Source organism: Erigeron canadensis, chromosome 9, assembly GCF_010389155.1.
Source record: "Erigeron canadensis isolate Cc75 chromosome 9, C_canadensis_v1, whole genome shotgun sequence".
Taxonomy (NCBI): domain Eukaryota; kingdom Viridiplantae; phylum Streptophyta; class Magnoliopsida; order Asterales; family Asteraceae; genus Erigeron; species Erigeron canadensis.
Window position 1 is genome coordinate 12,525,090 of NC_057769.1, and position 19,191 is coordinate 12,544,280.

Genomic DNA, 19,191 nt, shown 5'->3' on the forward strand with positions numbered 1-19,191 from the left:
TTCAGATTCAAAATCTCAAATTCATTTTAAAAAAAAAAATGTCAGGAAGAGGAAAGGGAGGAAAAGGGTTGGGAAAGGGAGGAGCAAAACGACATCGTAAAGTCCTCCGTGACAACATCCAGGGCATCACCAAACCCGCCATCCGTCGTTTGGCTCGCAGAGGTGGCGTGAAGCGTATCAGCGGTCTCATTTACGAGGAGACACGTGGCGTGTTGAAGATCTTTTTGGAGAACGTCATCCGTGACGCCGTCACTTACACGGAGCACGCTCGCCGGAAAACCGTCACGGCGATGGATGTGGTTTACGCCTTGAAACGCCAGGGCCGTACCCTCTATGGTTTTGGTGGTTAATTCAATTGGTATATTTTAGGGTTTATTACTTTATTTTCATCGGAAAGTTAGGGTTTGTATTTTGGGTTTATTATTAATATAATAAAAATATTGTTGATAGATATCAATGTGAGATGTAATTTGGATTTCCTAATGAAATGCTAGTTTTCTTTTGAAATTTATGTCTTTGTTAATTTCGATTTGCTTTGTGCCTTTGTGTTTGGTTGTATTTTCTGCCATGGGTTTTTAGATTATTGGATTTATTGGTTAATTAATTGCAATAAACAGAAGTTTTCAATGAAATTGTTGCTGTAAAATTGTCAATTAGTTGTTTAAGCTTTATTACTCAATTTTGAGAAAAGTTGCGGAACAAGATCAAATTTTCAACTTCTAATAAACTGCAACTTCTAATTGATAACACAAAAAATTAAGACTACATTTAAAAAACATCCACTGATTCCTATTCCATTCAGTGATCGGCTTATAGCTCAAAACTGAAAAGCGAGCATCTGAAAATCGGAGCAATGGTACTCACTACGACTACTATCTCCCTTGGAAGGCTGTTACTCGATTACGGTATGTACCAGATGAAGTTTTCAGCACCACAACTAAGTTCAAGAGTGAAACAATTAAACAAATGACTCCAGAAGCCATGGATAACGGACTACTAGCCATTACAAACTCTGGGCTACCAGTTTCCGACATTACCACCTTCTAACACGTTGTCTAAGTTTTTCAATCAGACATTTGGCTATGTTATAGCCATATAACTGTGTCAAACATGATACCAAAGTTGTCGAAATAAGTTTTATTTCGACTAACCTATGATATTGGCAATAAGCGATGGTCATCATAGCGCACATAAAGACCAGACTTCTTAGCTTGGCTGCCTCATCCATGTAACTTGGCATCTCAATACTTCGATCTACAATGTGGGTATCCTAATTAAGATGTATTGGACTACATTGACTTAGACATTTATACTCGGTACCCAAGTTCCCCAATTCACATTCTGATTTTGATCACACATTCCATTAAATACATACATCCTGCTTGTGTTTAGTTTGAAATTACAGAAGAAACAATGTTACTTTATACAGTTTACTTATGCTAACGAGAGGTTGACTTATATCATTAAACAAATATCAATCAAATTATCACATGAGTAATCTCAAATACATTGAAAAAACTGTTTATTATAAGAAAGAAAAGCATAAAACGAAATCATGCATTAAGTCTTTTTTTAACCAGGAACATTCAAACATTCACATCATATAACTGAAGATATGATACCCAAAACCCACCACGAAGACGAGGCACAAGGTGAAGGGTGGACTCCTTCTAAACATTGTAATCGGCAAGTATCTGTCCATCCTTCAACCTCTGCTGGTCTGGTGGGATCCCCCTCGTTGTATCTTAGCTTTGACATTATCAATCGTATCTGTATTCGGCTAAGGTTCAACCATCCTCAAGCTGCTTGCCAGCAAAGATCAACCTCTTCCATTGTGTCAGAGTTCTCGAATTCAAGAGTGATGGTCTTAGTGGTGAGAGTCTTAAAAAAAAGCTGTGTACTAACAAAATCATTAATTTTAATTAACTCATGCCAAATTCAGATTCAAAATGTAACAATTCTACTACTAATACAAAATCGATATAATCAACGATCTAAATTTACAAACTAAAATATATGAAATTATTAATTAATCCAAAAAGGTGATATACACTAAGATAACCCTAATTCGATCAATTGAAACATAGATATATTAAAAAGAGAATTTTAGATTTGTAACAACTGTTGAACATAAGTTTCAAACAAAGAGTCATGTGTTGAATAGTTCGGCTAAAAAGATTGAACAACGTCAAAGTCTTTCGTCATCATTACCTGATGTTTCCTGTGATTCTCAAATGGAATGAGTTAACTAAAGATGTTTTTCATGAAGATTTTTGTTTTTGTTTTATAAAAAATGACCTTTGGAAAAGAAAACACTGCACGCTTTCCTCCAATTTCATTTTATGCAAAGAAAAGTCTAAGTTCCAGATTGAATTCTAAACATGTTGGTATTCATGTTGAGACTTCAAAGACTAGATCTAAAATCAGGAGTAACAAGACCAAACCAATTAAAGTGGATTGAAGGCTTGAAGTGGATTGCAGTTGCTAATGCGTTTGCAAGTATTTTCTTTAACTTGCCATTTGTGCTTAACTTGTAACAAATAATGCCCACTTAGTGGTAAAAAGGTCTAATGGGTCGTTTTGAGTCAATGTGTCAAACGGACTAATGCTGTAAATGGAAGTTATGGTTTTAGCAAGTTAGTCATAGAACTGAGATCGTGGGTTCTGCAAAAATCGATGTAAGTGCAGTTCCTATGATATTGTCCAACCTAGCTTGTCATTTGGCTCGTTTGATTGTCTGGTATAAAATTTGGAAAAGAAGTATTTAAAAATAAGTTAAGTTATTTGGGTCTGAAAGTTTTGGTCCAATTTTGCATTAGCTTGGTTGTCATACACTCATACGGTTAGAAAATGTTTTGGTAGTCCATTTTGGTTATTTACCCGTTTGACCGATTTTGTGAAAAATTCAAAAAAAAAGGGATCATATTAATTTGAAGTGTTTGATATGTTATTAGCAGAAATATACCGTTTTAGAGTTTTTTGTTGAGTTTTGGGTTACAAGAACCTTTTTGCTTGTTTTTGGCAAAAAGGGTAAAAACGGTTTCTGACCGGGTACAGCACATATGAATGCACAGTCGACGGTTTGTGCAGTCTTGCGAGACTGATTAGACAGGTCATATAGATTAAAATGGTTATAACTTTCGAACTGTAACTCAATTTTTGACGAATGAGTGGTCCTCTGAAAGGTGCAAGGGTCTGCTTTGTAATGGTTATGTTAGGAAGTCTATAAATTGGATTTCAAGTGTGACGCTTAGGATGTTAAAATACTGGTATTATATCAATGAAGAAGATAAAATACTGGTGTTATATCAATGAAGAAGATGATATATTAACTTGATAGCCCTATAAACATGTGATGCATGATCATTTATTAATCAGTGCTAACATTAACATACAAGGCCAATGCCTATAGACGGAAGCAAAAGTGGGATCAGGATCGAGGTAGCAATGAACAAAAAGAATAAAATATTTGACGATGAGGTGAAGAAGAAGGTAAAGTGTATTTATGAATGATATGACGCTAATGTGACAAGTTCGATAAAGAAAAAAAGAGAGTGGTCATTATAAGTGGAAGCCTAACATAATCAATGGTTAAAAGTTTGAGAGAAAAATAACTTCATAAAATTTCCCTGAAACCATGTCATGCGTTAACCTTTTTAACATAAGATTTTAAAGGTAATCAATAAAGGTGCACAAAAGCGAAAATGTCAACCAGAGGTAATAATGAAGCGACCAGAAGCTGGTAACCAAAACTTGATGACCCGAACCCATTTTAATTTGCTACCCAAGTTGTCCACTACGTTAAAATCAAACATTTATAATCGAACTTAATAACTATACTTTCTCAGGCTGTAGACATCCTTTCAGGTGCTCCAATAAAATTCGTTCTAATTCTGACTAAATATACCATGCTAAGTTGCTAACACATACCCTTATCAAGTGGCTATTGGTCCAGTTTGAGTTTATTAAAGAAAAAAAAATGTTTCATTGCATGATTCAACAATAACACATAAATATTTATAATGTGTAATCAAATTATACCAAACACAAATCGATTACATAATCACAAGAACAGTAAATCAAATACATAAAGATCTGTTTATAATCCGAGATTTGAGCAAGAAACTAAATCATTGTCTTAAAAACCAGCAACATTCAAACGTTGATAACACCAGCAAAGTACGATATTCAATAACCACCACGAAGACGGAGCACAAGGTGAAGGGTGGACTCCTTCTGAATATTGTAATCTGCAAGTGTACGTCCATCTTCCAATTGTTTCCCAGCGAAGATCAACCTCTGCTGATCTGGTGGGATCCCCTCCTTATCCTGAATCTTGGCCTTGACATTGTCAATCGTATCAGAAGACTCCACCTCCAAAGTGATGGTTTTCCCTGTCAAGGTCTTAACAAAAATCTGCATACCACCACGAAGACGAAGAACCAGATGGAGGGTAGACTCCTTCTGAATGTTATAATCAGCCAAAGTACGTCCGTCCTCAAGCTGTTTTCCAGCAAAAATCAACCTCTGTTGGTCTGGTGGGATCCCCTCTTTATCTTGGATCTTAGCCTTGACGTTGTCAATGGTGTCCGAGCTCTCAACCTCCAAAGTAATTGTTTTCCCTGTCAAGGTTTTGACAAAAATCTGCATACCACCACGGAGACGAAGAACCAGATGGAGGGTAGACTCTTTCTGGATGTTGTAATCAGCAAGGGTACGTCCGTCCTCAAGCTGCTTGCCAGCAAAAATCAACCTCTGCTGGTCTGGGGGGATGCCTTCCTTGTCCTGGATCTTGGCCTTAACATTATCGATTGTGTCAGAGCTCTCGACCTCCAAAGTGATGGTTTTCCCTGTCAAAGTCTTGACAAAGATCTGCATACCTCCTCTCAACCTCAGCACCAGATGGAGGGTCGATTCCTTTTGGATATTGTAATCGGCCAAGGTTCGACCGTCCTCGAGTTGCTTTCCAGCAAAGATAAGCCTCTGCTGGTCTGGGGGGATCCCTTCTTTGTCTTGGATCTTGGCCTTGACATTATCGATGGTGTCAGAACTCTCGACTTCGAGAGTGATGGTTTTTCCTGTGAGAGTCTTAACAAAGATCTGCATATTTCTGTTTCAACAAAATCACAAATTATATCCTCCTCGTGCAAAAGCCAGCTCAATGTGTACCAAATATAATCACTAATTACAATAATAATTACAAATTACAATTAACTCATGCAAAGGCCAGAGTCAAAGTGTAACAGTTATAATCACTAATTACATTTATAATCACTAATTACAATTATCGCATACAAAGGCCAGTGCATATTTCCATATCAATAGAATCACTAATTATATTTTACTAATGCAAAAGCCAGATTCAAAGTGTAATAATCACTAACTACAATTAAGTCATACAAAGGTCAGATTCAAAGAGTAACGATTCTAACTATAGAGATTAACATCAATTATGATGATCGAGAATGATTAATAATGACGATCGGGAATATTAAAACGTACCTTGAAAGTAAGAAGATGAAATTAGGGTTTCTTTTTTTTTTTGTTTGGAGAGAGATTGTATGTATGAATCGTAAGATATGAAATTGGGGGTGGAGTTGGGGATTTATTTATAGGGAAAAGAGTCAGTTTACATATCCAATTATAATTTGACACGTCTATGGACACCTACTTGTTTATCCACGTCACTTTTCTAGAATATCATGATATAATGTCCATGTGAAGTTTCATTATTGAAGTTTCCGTTTTCGGATCAAGAAGATTCGAGAATAACTATTTGGCATATTGACATATGTGGCATATTGAAAAACTATGACTGAAATTATTTTACAAAGTGGTTAAAATTTGATTTGCTAGATGAATTATGCTAAAAATGTTGAGATACAAAACAAGCAATATTGGAAATTAAAAAATTAATCAACAAGGCATAAAATTATAAATCATCATTTTCACTATTAGTGCTTTAAATTAAATTTAAAAAGATTATAAATCATTTTAATTTTAAGATGAGGATGTTTAAGATTGCATTATAAAGTGATTCCTTATTATTACGTTTGGAAAATGCAAATAATCTAAAAAAGTCTTTGTATGAAAAAGTGATTATCGACTATGAAAACGCATAATCCATTTTGAAAACGCAAATTTTGTTTTGTAATTGCAATACCAAACACCCCTAATTGCATAAATCTTTCTTATGGTTTGCATATATTCACGGTTTATATCATTCTAGAAATTTATTTTTTTTAGCAGTTTATGTCCAAAATTCAAATATTTTTAATATGTTACATCCCTTTCAATAATACTAATACGGTTTGTTTTCCTACGTTAAATGAGGGCCTTTTCGTTTTTCTCATTCTCATTCAAAAAACACATGGACATTTTATGAAAAAAACAAAATAAGAAAAAAAAAACAAAAGAAAACTCTGTCTCATCATTTATATCATCTGCAACCAAAAAAATTCAAACCAAAAACCATTTTCTTCTTTTCCCATTACCACCAGAATGAAAAAAAAGTTCAAGCAAATCATTCGATGATATAGTTTATCCAATCAAAGATACACAATGGCAACTACCACGTATATATAAAGAGAAAATGATCCGTACTGCAGACTTTACCTAAGTTTAGGTATTGTTACTTTAAAAAAAATTACAAATTAAACCTTTAAATTTGATAAAGATACATAGTCTCCCCTGAATTTTACATACCCTTCCCCAGAATTTTACATAATCCACCCCTGTTTTACTTAAGATAGGTAGTACATGATTTACCTAACATTTCCCATATACAAAAAGGGAAAATATATTATGTTGTTAACAACACACTTACTACACTCACAATTAAATTTGCCACATGATAAGTTAATAAACATCCCCCTAATTGTGAAAGTAACAGAAGCTAAGTAAATGTTGTTAACAACATATTAGCTAAGGGGAAGGGAGCTGGAGTGCTCAACCTTCTCAACCCTCAATTTTATCCAATCAAATTACTCCACCTCATTTCAACCCTCTAACCTTTTTTCAACCTTTTTTTATTGGCATCCGAAACTCTCAATCTTTTCTTCACATTTTAATAATTTATCCTTAACTTTATAAACTTTACATAACTAACCCTTTTAATATAAACTAATCATATATATAAGGAAAACACATACATTTCATTTAGATATTAAAAATTTAAAGATACAAAACATAAAATAAAATAAAACCACATACATTTTATTACGAAATATAAAAAACTTTGGGTTTTCAACAAAGTAGTCACGCATAAACGTTTCGTGAGCTCGTTCCCGAAACCGCTCGATGTAGGCGCGGGTTTCGGTTGAGCTTGCTGTGTCGTCTTCAACCGCGTCAAGAACACTTTGCAAAAAAGGTAGGCTACTACCCGTGGATAAATTTGGAAACGGCAAAGGAATTGAAAATTCTGAAGCCGAAGAAATTGCTTCGAACGACGATGATGATGAAGATGATGGATCCATATGATGAAAATATGTTAATATTTGTGTTTGAAATGAGAAATATAGAGTAAAAATGGCGTTTGGTTGTGATTTTGGTGTAATAGGTTCGACCCTTTATATAGAAATTTTAAAAAAAAAAAGTTTGCCAGACTTGTCACAAATGGTCCCTGGAGCGTCTTAATTTGCACCGACAATCCCTTTAACGGTCAAATGACCGTTTGAAAAGTTTCACATATGGTCCCTGTCTTCTCCAACTCTCCGCAAGATACATACTCGTCGGCTCCATCTCACGCCCAGCTCCCCTCACCGGCAACCGAAGCTCGCTCCATCTTGCGAGCTCGCCGCCAACTCCCTCCTCCATCTCGCTCCGGCTCCTTCCCCCTAACCTCATACAAAAAGGCAATTATGATGACTTCAAACTGATTAAAGCATATAGTAACTTAGGTTTTGTTTTCAACTTTTTTTTTTTCGTTTCTTTTATTATTATTATAATTGAGAATGAAAAATGTTGTTTTTTGTGTTTTTTTTTTTGTGTTTTTTTATTATTATTATAGTTTAGAATGAAAATTGTTGTTGTTTTTGTGTGTTTTTTTTTTGTTGCGGATGATATGATGAAGATGATGAGTGTTTTTTTTATCTTTATTTTTGAACAAAACGTTATGTGGTTTATAGATGAGAAAGGAAAAAACGAAAAGACCCTCACATGTATGTAAAGGCAGAACTTCATAGAGACAGGGATGGTCATAGCCCTCCCAAAATGTCCAATACTTAACGATATATATGACAGTTTTGAAGAATATGAAACAACATTCTAACCGGCCTAAGTACATTCTAACCGGCCTAAGTGGTTAAGGCTGGTTGTTCAAGGCTCTCGAGACTTTCTGTCTTCTTTTTATTATTCCTTTTATTTATTTCATTCATTAATATATTTCCTTATACTAAACCATTCGCTTTTTCATTAATAGTTTTTCCCATACTAAACCACTAAATACATGATGATAGATTATACTTAACATTACTTATAAGTTATAATTAACTATGTAAGAAATATACAATTAACTAGTTTAGTGTATGGTATATGTTTATTTATACACATCTAAAACGTGAAGAGATCAAGTAGGAACAACATATATGGTGAGAACCATTAAAAAATCATCTCTAAAGCCTTTGCCCTTAGAGTTAAATGTTACACTCATACCGTATACAACCGTCACCATCTCTTGGATTCATGCCCATCAAATCCATATCATTCCCATATGCGTCCGGTGACAACCCATTTAGAACAGACGAGGGCAACACCCGTACTGTATCCATACGTTTTCTTAACACGTAACCCATATGATATTTTACAAAAAAAAAAAATTATTTTTATTTTTTTAGAATGGGTTTTTGTTAAAAGAAATTAAAAACAAAAAAATATTTCAAAAAATGAAAAATAAAAATTAGAAAAATAAAAAACCACACAAAAAAAAAAAAAAAAAAGAGAGAGAAACTAGTGGTTCTCACAGTTCTCTCCATATTTGTTGTTCTCACGTTAACTCTATCCATCTAAAACTATATATATGACATGCATAACACATTAACATTCTTTCATATTCAAAAAAATATTACAGATTAACATCAAAATCTATGTTGACCCTTTCATAAAAAATTTCAAGTTCCGCCACTTATGTACGGCACGTGAGGCCATTTTACGGTGGAAAAAATAGTCACATTATTGAAGGGGATATAACATGCTAAAAAAAACTTGAATTTAGGACATAAACTATTAATTTTAAAGGGTGTAAATCACGAATTTATGCAAACCACATGGACAGTTTATGCAATTCACTTCAAGATAAATGAAACTTTTCAACAATTAGATTTTACACGAATGTTCTTAATTTGGAATTAATTGATATCGCCAAAATCTCTTAAAAAAGATGATTTCCCTCTACGAAAAGGAACAAGGGTAGAGAACAGACCTTTCACTCCAGGATTAAAACTCCGTCTATTCTGCTTGAAACAAAGATAAATTCAATTATTATGTATTAAGTTTTGACATATGAATACGAATAGATGATAACAAATGTCTACATTTTCACCTTTTCTGTCATTTTATATGCTCTTCATTTTGCAATTTATGACGAACATGGTGGAAGGACATAAAGTTTGAAACAAAACAATCGATTATCGGCTCAAAACAACAAAATACTGACAACATTAACCAGCAAATAATAAATTGCAAACATGTAATCCATTTTATTAAGGTTTGATTATCCAACTCTATTTCATATCACATAATCATTATCCAAGACCGAAATGCCAAACACCTAATTTTGGCATTCAAGATTCAAACTTACATCAATTCAAAGATTTAACTACACATAAAGATGCTAAAGTTGTCCAAATGAAGAAAAAAAACAAGAAAAATAACTAGACCTCATCTATCCCCACATCCTCCATCTAAGTTTCAATAATAACAGTCATGGCAGCATGCAGCATTCTCGAGCTTCTGGCGGTCAACTTTTGACCATATCCCGAATGGTAGATCTATGTATAGCTCGATGGTGGGGATGATTTTGATTAAAAGTTACAATATACTAACAGGTTTTTCGTCTTAATCCTCTACTGCAATAGAACCTTATTTTCAACAAAGTACAAGTTGTTCAAGCAGTCAACTTTTTGGAGAACGGGCGAGGGCTGACCATGTCGGCTTAGAGGGTCAGAACGAATGGTGGTGCATCCCTTCGTGGTCCAGCCACAGTTCTATAGACATAAACCTTATGAGCCTGGCTATCCTCACTATCTTCATCTTTCATCACTTCAACATTCAACCTAGGCATCTCTTTAGCCAACACTCTACACCCATTCATAGTCAAATTACAAGCGGACATCCAAAGAGACCTCATTGATTCGTATTTGGTCAAACCCGAAAGCAATGCAGCATTTCCAAACGGGCAGTCACGTATCTCGAGTTTCCTTAGTTTTGGGCAGCCTCCGAGTACATACTTCAATCCCAAATCACTACTGCCTGCAAAAGCAACAGAAAGTGTTTCCAGGTTCTTTGCATATTTACCGATGTACTCAAAGGTCAGATCCGTCAAAAGGCCTGAGACCGCAAGCCTTTGAAGTTTCGGGCAGGTCCTCACGACAGCACCGAAAGCCTCATCCATGGGTTCGTTGGTCAGGTAATCCGGTTGACCAGGGTTCATGATACAGAGGCGAAAGTGGGTGAAATCCGGGCAGTTTTGTGCAATTGTAGCTACAGCAACGTTTGTCATTTGGTGACAAAAGTAGAGTACATAATGCAGTTTCGGGCAGCCACGCGAGACAGAAATGAAACCTGATTCAGTCACGCCAGCGACTTCTTGGTCAAAGGGGTCAGCGGGGAAGACTCGAAGTTCTTCAAGAAGTGGGCACGAGGACCCAACGGCTTCTAAACCCGTGTCACCTACAGTATCAAGAACCTGTAGATAACACAAAACTGTCATTAGCTTACTAAAAAAAACAAGTTTATCTGGACAGTGTACAGCTCAAAATATCTTGAGTATTCTACTTTTACTTTTTCTTATCAAATAGTCATCATTAGTTCTTCGCTCAAAATCTTAAAGACTTGAATCACAACTTACAAATAAGCTCTCAGATAAAGGTGTCATTACAGCTCGTTTATAAGATAACACATCAAACAGGTAAATAGAAACCATTAGTAATAAGAAAAATATGTTGAATTGGTCAAAAGTCACCTAGAATGTTCAATCATTTATTTACATAAACAAAGACGGACAACATGTGTTGACGGTCAATCAATTACGCACTTCAAATTTACCAGATACGTCCATTTGCTAACTCTGCTCTTTCTAACGGACCATAGACTTGAAGAACCTATGGAAATGGGAGCCAAAATGACCCTATGAACTCGTTAAATATCTTCTGGAACTTCAGATATAAATCTAATACAATGTTGATTGGCATGATGTAAAAGTCTTCTCTATATGGTACCATAGATAGTTTTTAAATGCATCTAATTAGAGGTGATAATGTTGACCTATTTACATAGAAAGGTGTCGATTTGGGCAGTGCTTTAAGTTTTTAACTCTAACAGAGTAACGGGTCAAAGAGTCAGATAAAAAAAATCTTGGCTAAAACGGAAACGGGATTAAAATCGCCCAACATCTATTTTTAACGCATACAATCTGCTTCTTCTCATTATTCAATCATCAAGTGTTTTGAATATGATTGTATTATCTTTGTCTTCTCTACTATATTTAAAGCATATGGCTTTGTGTCTTAAATTTTTAATTTTTAAAAGCAAGGATTTAACTATATCACCCTCATTAATTAATAAATGAAAAGAAACTTGGTCAATCATATTCATTTCAAATATTGCATCAACAAATAACAAGAACTATTATATACTGATGTGTTGGACCATCAAACGGTCAGCGACCCGTAACCGTATGTACTAACTAGAGTTTATGAATTTACACCAACATGGCAACATTTAAAGGTCTTTGAGAAATCATCAACTACCGTGAATCGGGTATGAATCTAGTTATAATAATTATTAAGGGTGTGAACTACAAAGATAGGTCAATCAATCCGAGTGGGCCACATTTTGACCCAGTGCTGAAAATTGACATTTTTAAACCTCGCCTGTTTTGACCCTTTAGGCAACCCACCCAATTTGTAATTCTTACTCCAAACCTGGTTGTTCCGGTCAGTATATGCACTGTACGGTTTATAGCAAGCATCCATAGAGTAGTTCCTCGAAATTATACGGATTATTCTTTGCCTGACTTACATTAGTAGTGTTGATTACACTTGATTACTCGAGTAGTGATACATGTTAATAATACGTTGATTAACGGAATTAAAATAAATAAGAGTTGCATGTGTTATGTACTATTCGGTTAATGAAATGTTACAATTGCAGTTGTTCAGTTTGTTTTAACCAATAAAAAAATCTTTCATGGGATAAAATCCCAATTTTACAGCCCTGAAAACAATTTTTGCATATATAGGTCAAGTCTCATCAACTAATCAATGAACTTTAGCAAGATTGCCAGTTTAATATTCATCATAAAACAGAAAAAAAAAAGATTTGCTTCATTAAGAGTTGTAACAATTGCGAGCCTAGTGCAACAAAAATGTGTCACACGAATACATGATGTTGGTTTCTGGCTAGAAAACACATAGAGGGAAATAGGTTATAAAGACATGCAGTTATGAAATACAAAGCCAAGATAGAAATTTGACTTGATAATAACATGGCCGAAAATGGTTTAAATATTGTCACAGGCCAGGTTAAGGCACATACATCAGAGGTGGACGCACCCTCCCAGGGCAACCTGAACATGGATTAAAGTTTTCTGTTTATCTATTTACTGGATACAGCAAAAACATAATACCAAATGGTTAGGCTATGAGTTATTGTTCATTGTGAAACTGGCAGAAGCAGTCTAGAGTCCTTTTTGTCACAACGGATTGAGGTTCCCTTGTGCTAAAGCGCTTATCATTTTGCGTTTCTCGGCTAGCAACTACATTATTATTGTTATCATATAGCAGCCCATGTGATACTAATCCATAGATCTGATCAGCTAGGGTCAATTTTGAATTAATCATTTACTAGTAATAAAGTTAATTGTTCCCCCCATTACCCTTTTAGTAATAAAGTTAATTAAATTAGTCAACTACCGGATATAGAGGAGCTAATGCTAAACATAGGACGGTTTTACTTTTCCATAATATAGTAACATAGAGATTATGGGGAGGACATGGATGTTATATTTATCGGTTTGGTTTCTTTACCTTTGTGATTGGATATTAGCCTATCTCTAATCAGGCTGACTATTTTATGTTTACTCAAAAAAGACCAGAAATTTCAGATTCTATCATTGAGTTCCATTGCCGGGAAAGCAAATAGTGGAGACCTGGAGCAACCAGTTTCGAGGCAACGTAATTCATCATGATTCAATTGCTGCTCAGTTGGAGATCATTTAAGAGAAACTAGATTCATTGTTATCGCTGAAGAGTGATATTGCAGCGATCAAGGAAGCTTGGCTAGCAAGACAAACAGAACTAACCAAGAAACCCAAGGATGAACCTCAAGAACCACTCCCAGATCCGGTCAAGAAGAAAGATCCTAATAGTATTGACGAATATCGATTTCAGCACGTCTTGTGTGGTAAATTGAAGATCAGCAACCATGTCGTGGGTGGTTACGTAAAGATCAGGGATGGTGTTTATGAAATGGAATCAGAGGCAGTATTCGCTTTTAGATAATCAATGGTTTCCTATTCCAGATTGGAGATTAGAAAAAAAAATCAAAATCCCGTTGAGTTGCTGCATACAATATTATCTCTTGCTTACGTGACTTCATGGGATACTTAAACTAATAGATGGGCTAAACATCGTGGATGGAATGATCCAGATAAGTTGAAAATTAAAAACATAGGCTACACTTATCATCATCGAGTGGAGATTGACCCACTTGCACATAACAAATTTACTGCTTATGGGTTCGATACTTCGATATAAGCCTGAACTCAGCCATAACAAATTAACAATTAAAGCTCTAGAATTCTAGAAGCATACAACTAGAAGGTTAGTGGAGGGAAAGATCTCAACAACCAGAGTACCAGACAATGGCTTATTGCTTGGAGCACCAATTCCCTTCTTTCCGACTTGAGGACAAGTCGTTTCTACGGGCAGGAAGAATTGATATGTATCCATAGATCTGGTCAACCAGAGTTAATTTAAATTAATTAATCATTTACTAGACATAAATTTAATTAAATTAGTCATTTACCTGATATAAAGAAGCTAATGCTAATCATGTGACGGTCTTTACTTTTCTATTTATATAGTACCATAGAGATTATGGGGAGAACATGGATGTTTTATTTATCAACTTAGGTTTCTTTACCTTTGTAACCAGCCTATTTCGATTTTCGAATCGGGCTATCTTGAGTGTATCTCAATAAAGATCAGAACTTTCAGATTCTATCACCATGATGCATTGAAAATAAGTGATTCTGTCAGATTTTTCCATCTGGAAACTATTTAATAGAGATGCAATTTCAAGGCCGTAACTTGTGAATAGGTCAACTCGGATTACATTTTATAGAGTCAAAAAGGAGTTGAATCTAATTAATAGCTTAATATATACCAGGTTAATTTTGCATACAGCCTCCTAAAATCATTTCATTTAAGAAGCTAGATTATTATTAAAATAAGATTATATTTGTGATATTAATTGCTATATATCAACAAATTAGAACTTAAGTAAACACGTATTTAGAGGTCAACCAAACGGTTACTACCCCTTTAGACTGGTTAGACAAGTCTGCTCGAGACACCTATTTGAGCACCGCTAGTATTTAATAGTGCAATAAATATAAAGCCACTTCAAGACAGATATAATTAGATATACGCCACCAATGAATATTACGAAAATGAGTTCTGAACGATAATTTACTTACCCAGAGGCGTTTTAGACTTTTGCAGTGAGTGAGAAGCGTTGCGAGCTCAGCACTGCGTAAAGTTGCATAACTCAGATTTAAGAATGTGAGACTTGCACAGGCAGGATAGATAACAGGTAGATAAATTGAATTAGCATCCCATAAACCCGAGAGAGTAAGTAGATTTCTACAATTACTGAAAGTGTTTTCTAGGTCAGTAACTGAACGGGTAACATGATCTTGCATGAAAGTTCCAGTACCAAGTTCAGTCAGCTGCGGGGCCCGTAAAAGAAGCTTTTGCAGTTGATCTAAATTAATGTTTCGGTTGACTTTTAAAATCCTTAAAGATTTGCACCTAGAAACTAGCTTCTCAAGGGCATCAAAGCTGACTTCACTGTTTAAGCTCGCAAAATTGAGCACTTCTAGCGAGGTCAAGCTTTCAGGAAAGCAGCTTAACCACTCCCCGCCAAGATCATCGATCCCATTCTCTTGTATATCTAGCTCCGTTAAGTTCCTACAGAAACCAAAGTCGAGTATATGTCAGCGAAGTTCAACAAAACTTCAAAGGAAAAATGAACTCACTTTTTCTGTGAATTTGCTTGTAATTCATAATGAAATGTGATGCATCCAATAAGTTGCCTTCAACAATGACTGGACGTCTACAAACTAACTTAATCTCAATTTTCAACTATATTTATACGGGATATAAGAAAAATAAACTAACTGGAAATGAACAACAAAATAAAAGTAGATGCATTTGAACTGAACTTAAAATAAACAGTAGTAGACATATAGTCAGCATTTTATTAGTTGCTCAAAAGATATCATTAACGATACAAAAGAATCAAAAATGATGTAGTGGCTAAAACTTCAGTAAAAAGAATTGCTAAACTTGGAGAAATTACACCTTAAAAAGATCATAGTAGTCAAATTTGTGCACTAAAGTACTTCGACAGTTAATCTTTACAAAGTACATTGTCTTTCTCATTTTTTTCAGATTAGTAGAAAATAAAAAACAAAATAGAAACTTCTTATATCCAGAGATCAATCAAGAGAGATACATGACCATGTTGTGTTCTAGTACGTTTAGGTACAAGAGTGATAAAATGTCCAAAAAACTGAATACAAAACTTCCTTTTCATTTCATTTAAGAAGGGGAATGTACTTTACCTTAGTAACCATATTAGTACTTTGTCAAATGAAAGTTTTATGGCCCAATTATTAAACAAAAAAGATATTTCTGTAGAGAATGGCATCAAGAATATGGTATCCATTAATGTTCAAATCTAGGTCAAGCGTCACATCAAGAAAGCAACCAAAAAAAGGTGACAATAAAGTCCATAATAAAGCTTGGTTCAAATGCTCTTAAAGCATTACAAAGCTAAGAGCAATTTAATTACATCAAATGGATGAACGAAGAAAGCCCCCATTGTGTTTCAAGCACAAAGCATATTGAAAGCTAAACCAAACGCAAAAAATATGTAGTCTTTCTCCATCCCGGACAATGACAAAAACTTCTTTTTTCTCTCTTTGGATCCTTATCCGTCAAACAACATCTTCTAGCGTTTATACCAAAAAAAGATAAGGTTTTAGCACTAAAACATTTTCAAGAATGGCTTATTTCTAAAATTGACTTTAAAAATACCTTCTTCACTAAATATATCTAGACCTAGCATATATAAATTCATTATCAACTAGCATCAATACAAAACACAAATTCAAACGATCCTACAAACGTTCAAATACTATAAATACCCCTACCCTAATTTCACAATATGCATAACATTAACAACGCCTTAAGCGACAAAAAACGATATCCAAAAATCTAACAACATTTTTACCTGCAATGAGTAGCAATAGCTTTCAACCCATCAGTACTAAACCCATCACAACTTAAAAGCGACAACGCTTTAAACTCCTTAAAATTCCTCCCTAAAAACTCCAAACTTTCGTCACTAACCGACATCCGTTTCAATCTCAATTCCTCTAAAAACGGATACGCTTTCGCTAAAACAACCAACCATGGATGAACATCTGCTCCCCAATCCTCAGGAACCAAATTAAAATCCGAAAACCTCGGTTTCCCTTTTAAGGTAACACTCCTAATCCCAGGAAACCTGCCTGCTACAATCTCGGGTGAAACCGAATAACAGTTTCCTATAAAAACATGTCGCCGACTCCATCTTTCGGCGTTGTACCAGTCCTTACAAACTAATGAAACAGAGCTACGGTCTTTATGTGAATTTATTAATGAAAGTACTGGTTCCAACACTTCATCTGGAAATGGGCTTGTTTCGCCCGGATCCATTTTGGTTTGTTTTTCAGAACCCAGATCCATAGTTGTTGTACTGCAAAAAAAACACACCCAGTTGTTAGATATATTGAAAGTATATGTATATATATATATGTAGATGTATAGAAATGGAAGTAAAGATTTAAGTGAAATAATTAAAAGGGAAAGTGAGGATAAGATCGTACATATGGAAAGATTGGATTTTTACATGATTGGAGATGAGATTGATGATGATGAAGTAAACTCAATCATGTGTTTTTTTTTTTTTTTTTTGTTAAAAGAAAGAGGATAGAAGGAAAACAAGCAGCTTTAGATGAGAGAGAAGAGATGTGAAATCAGCTTTGATGATGTTAGGTCCTTTGACTATGTGTGAATTACATTTTCGGATAGTCATAGTTTTCATTACGTTCAAATTAAAATGCATTTTGTTTATTAAATAAAACTAGTATTGTACCCGCGCGATGCGGCGGCGGTTTGGTGGTGACGACGATTGGCGGTGGTGACGGTGGTTGTAGTGGTGTTGTTCATGGTGGGTGCAACTGTGTAAGTAATTTGTGTAACACTGTATTCTCGAGTTTTTATTAAAAGAAAAGAAAGGAGAAGATTGGATAGGGGAAGAAAGGATAGAAAATTACATAAAAAAAATGCATTCTCGAGTTGAAAGAAAAGAAAAGAAAGTTGATAGTTGAATGTATTCTTGAGTTAGAAGGGAAGGAAAAGAAAAGATAAAAAGATACAATTTTACATTTATAGCCTTGTAGTAATTAAAACCTTTATATAAGTTTGAGGGGTATAATAATAATTTAACCACTTTTCCTTCCAAATCTTGCCAAAAATGGCAAGAAGATTTTGGGATCAAAACACTCTATTTTTCCCTTTCTTTCCCATCCCTTTCTTTTAAAACAAAAACTCAAGAATACAAAAACTAAAAATTTCTTAACCCTTTTTTTTCTAATCTCCTCAAAATAAAACTCAAGAATGGAGCCTAAATGTAATTGATGTAAAGTGATAATAGATATAATTTAGAAGATAAAAGATTAATGATGTAAATTAATTTATAAAGGGTAAAATGGTAATTTTTCATCTAACACTTTTATAAAAGAGAAAGTGATAATTATTAAAAGATAGTATATATTTAAATTCAAAAGTGTCCTCGAGGTCGTTGTTAACTAGTTATCATTTAGGCGATATGAACACCACAAAAACTTTTGTTTTGGTGTTTTCAATGGTTTTTTTTTCTTTTCGGTGTCATTTCACAGTGTAAATGAGATAAGGTAACGATTAATGTGATGAACATGTAATGAGTTGACCATATTTACAAACTAAAGTTAACTTATACACCACCAATGTTACGCTTTTGTGATGGTGGTGTGGTGTCCACAACTAAGTTGTGTTGTATTTTGGTGCATGTTTAGTTTTTGCATTTTTATTTATTTAATAGTATTATGTGAGTATAATGAAAAATCATAATCATTAATGATATTTATATAAAGAGAAAATCATCCCTACAATAATAGCAACTCTAGTTATGTTGTTAATGTAGGGGGCAGTTATGTAAATTTTAAAACTTGAAGGTTTAATATTAAAATTATATTTTTAAAACTCTTTGTACTGCAATAACCATTTTATATATATGTTATCCCGTTATACAAATGCTTAGAGTAATTTATAAGGCAATTATGAATGAATTATTTGAGGATTTTCTTACACAATTATTTGGTTGTTTTGAATAAAAATATACTTTTTGGGGGTAAGAGATTATAAATGTACTTAGTAATATGAAATTTTATTACAGGTTCACAGAGGATGAAAGCGGCGGTAAACATCTTAAAACAACTCAACATGAAACCACAAGACTAAACAAGACACACGACGAAAACTTGGATGCAAGAACGTGATAAACATAGCAAAATAGCTTATCAAAAATATACGTTTAACTTCATAATGTACAACTAAATATCTTGAGTATTTTATTTTATCTAAGCTTATCGGTTTTTCATTT

At 34.3% G+C, this 19,191-nt stretch overlaps 3 protein-coding genes across 3 annotated transcripts; 1 reads left to right on the forward strand and 2 right to left on the reverse strand.

Annotated features, from left to right (window-relative positions):
- Positions 1-507, forward strand: LOC122580877 (histone H4). Its single transcript, XM_043753026.1, has one exon. The coding sequence runs from the start codon at positions 39-41 to the stop codon at positions 348-350; it is 312 nt and encodes a 103-aa protein (XP_043608961.1). The 5' UTR covers positions 1-38; the 3' UTR covers positions 351-507.
- Positions 508-4,014: 3,507 nt separating this feature from the next.
- Positions 4,015-5,600, reverse strand: LOC122580876 (polyubiquitin-like). The gene is made up of 2 exons (XM_043753025.1): positions 5,503-5,600; positions 4,015-5,110 (listed from the first exon to the last, which is right to left on the reverse strand). Exon 2 carries the CDS (start codon positions 5,104-5,106, stop codon positions 4,189-4,191), a length of 918 nt encoding a protein of 305 aa, XP_043608960.1. The 5' UTR covers positions 5,107-5,110; positions 5,503-5,600; the 3' UTR covers positions 4,015-4,188.
- A 4,071-nt stretch (positions 5,601-9,671) lies between these two features.
- Positions 9,672-17,478, reverse strand: LOC122581608 (transport inhibitor response 1-like protein Os04g0395600). Its single transcript, XM_043753851.1, has 4 exons — positions 17,375-17,478; positions 16,738-17,244; positions 14,918-15,410; positions 9,672-10,903 (listed from the first exon to the last, which is right to left on the reverse strand). Exons 2-4 carry the CDS (start codon positions 17,232-17,234, stop codon positions 10,151-10,153), a joined length of 1,743 nt encoding a protein of 580 aa, XP_043609786.1. The 5' UTR covers positions 17,235-17,244; positions 17,375-17,478; the 3' UTR covers positions 9,672-10,150.
- Positions 17,479-19,191: the final 1,713 nt, after the last annotated feature.

Coding starts and splice junctions, on each gene's coding strand:
- LOC122580876 (XM_043753025.1), bottom strand. CDS start 5,106: ATGCAGATCTTTGTTAAGACTCTCACAGGAAAAACCATCACTCTCGAA.
- LOC122580877 (XM_043753026.1), top strand. CDS start 39: ATGTCAGGAAGAGGAAAGGGAGGAAAAGGGTTGGGAAAGGGAGGAGCA.
- LOC122581608 (XM_043753851.1), bottom strand. CDS start 17,234: ATGGATCTGGGTTCTGAAAAACAAACCAAAATGGATCCGGGCGAAACA. Junction 15,411..16,737: donor GCTATTGCTACTCATTGCAG/GTAAAAATGTTG, acceptor TGGTTTCTGTAG/GAACTTAACGGAGCTAGATA. Junction 10,904..14,917: donor AAAGTCTAAAACGCCTCTGG/GTAAGTAAATTA, acceptor TGTTATCTACAG/GTTCTTGATACTGTAGGTGA.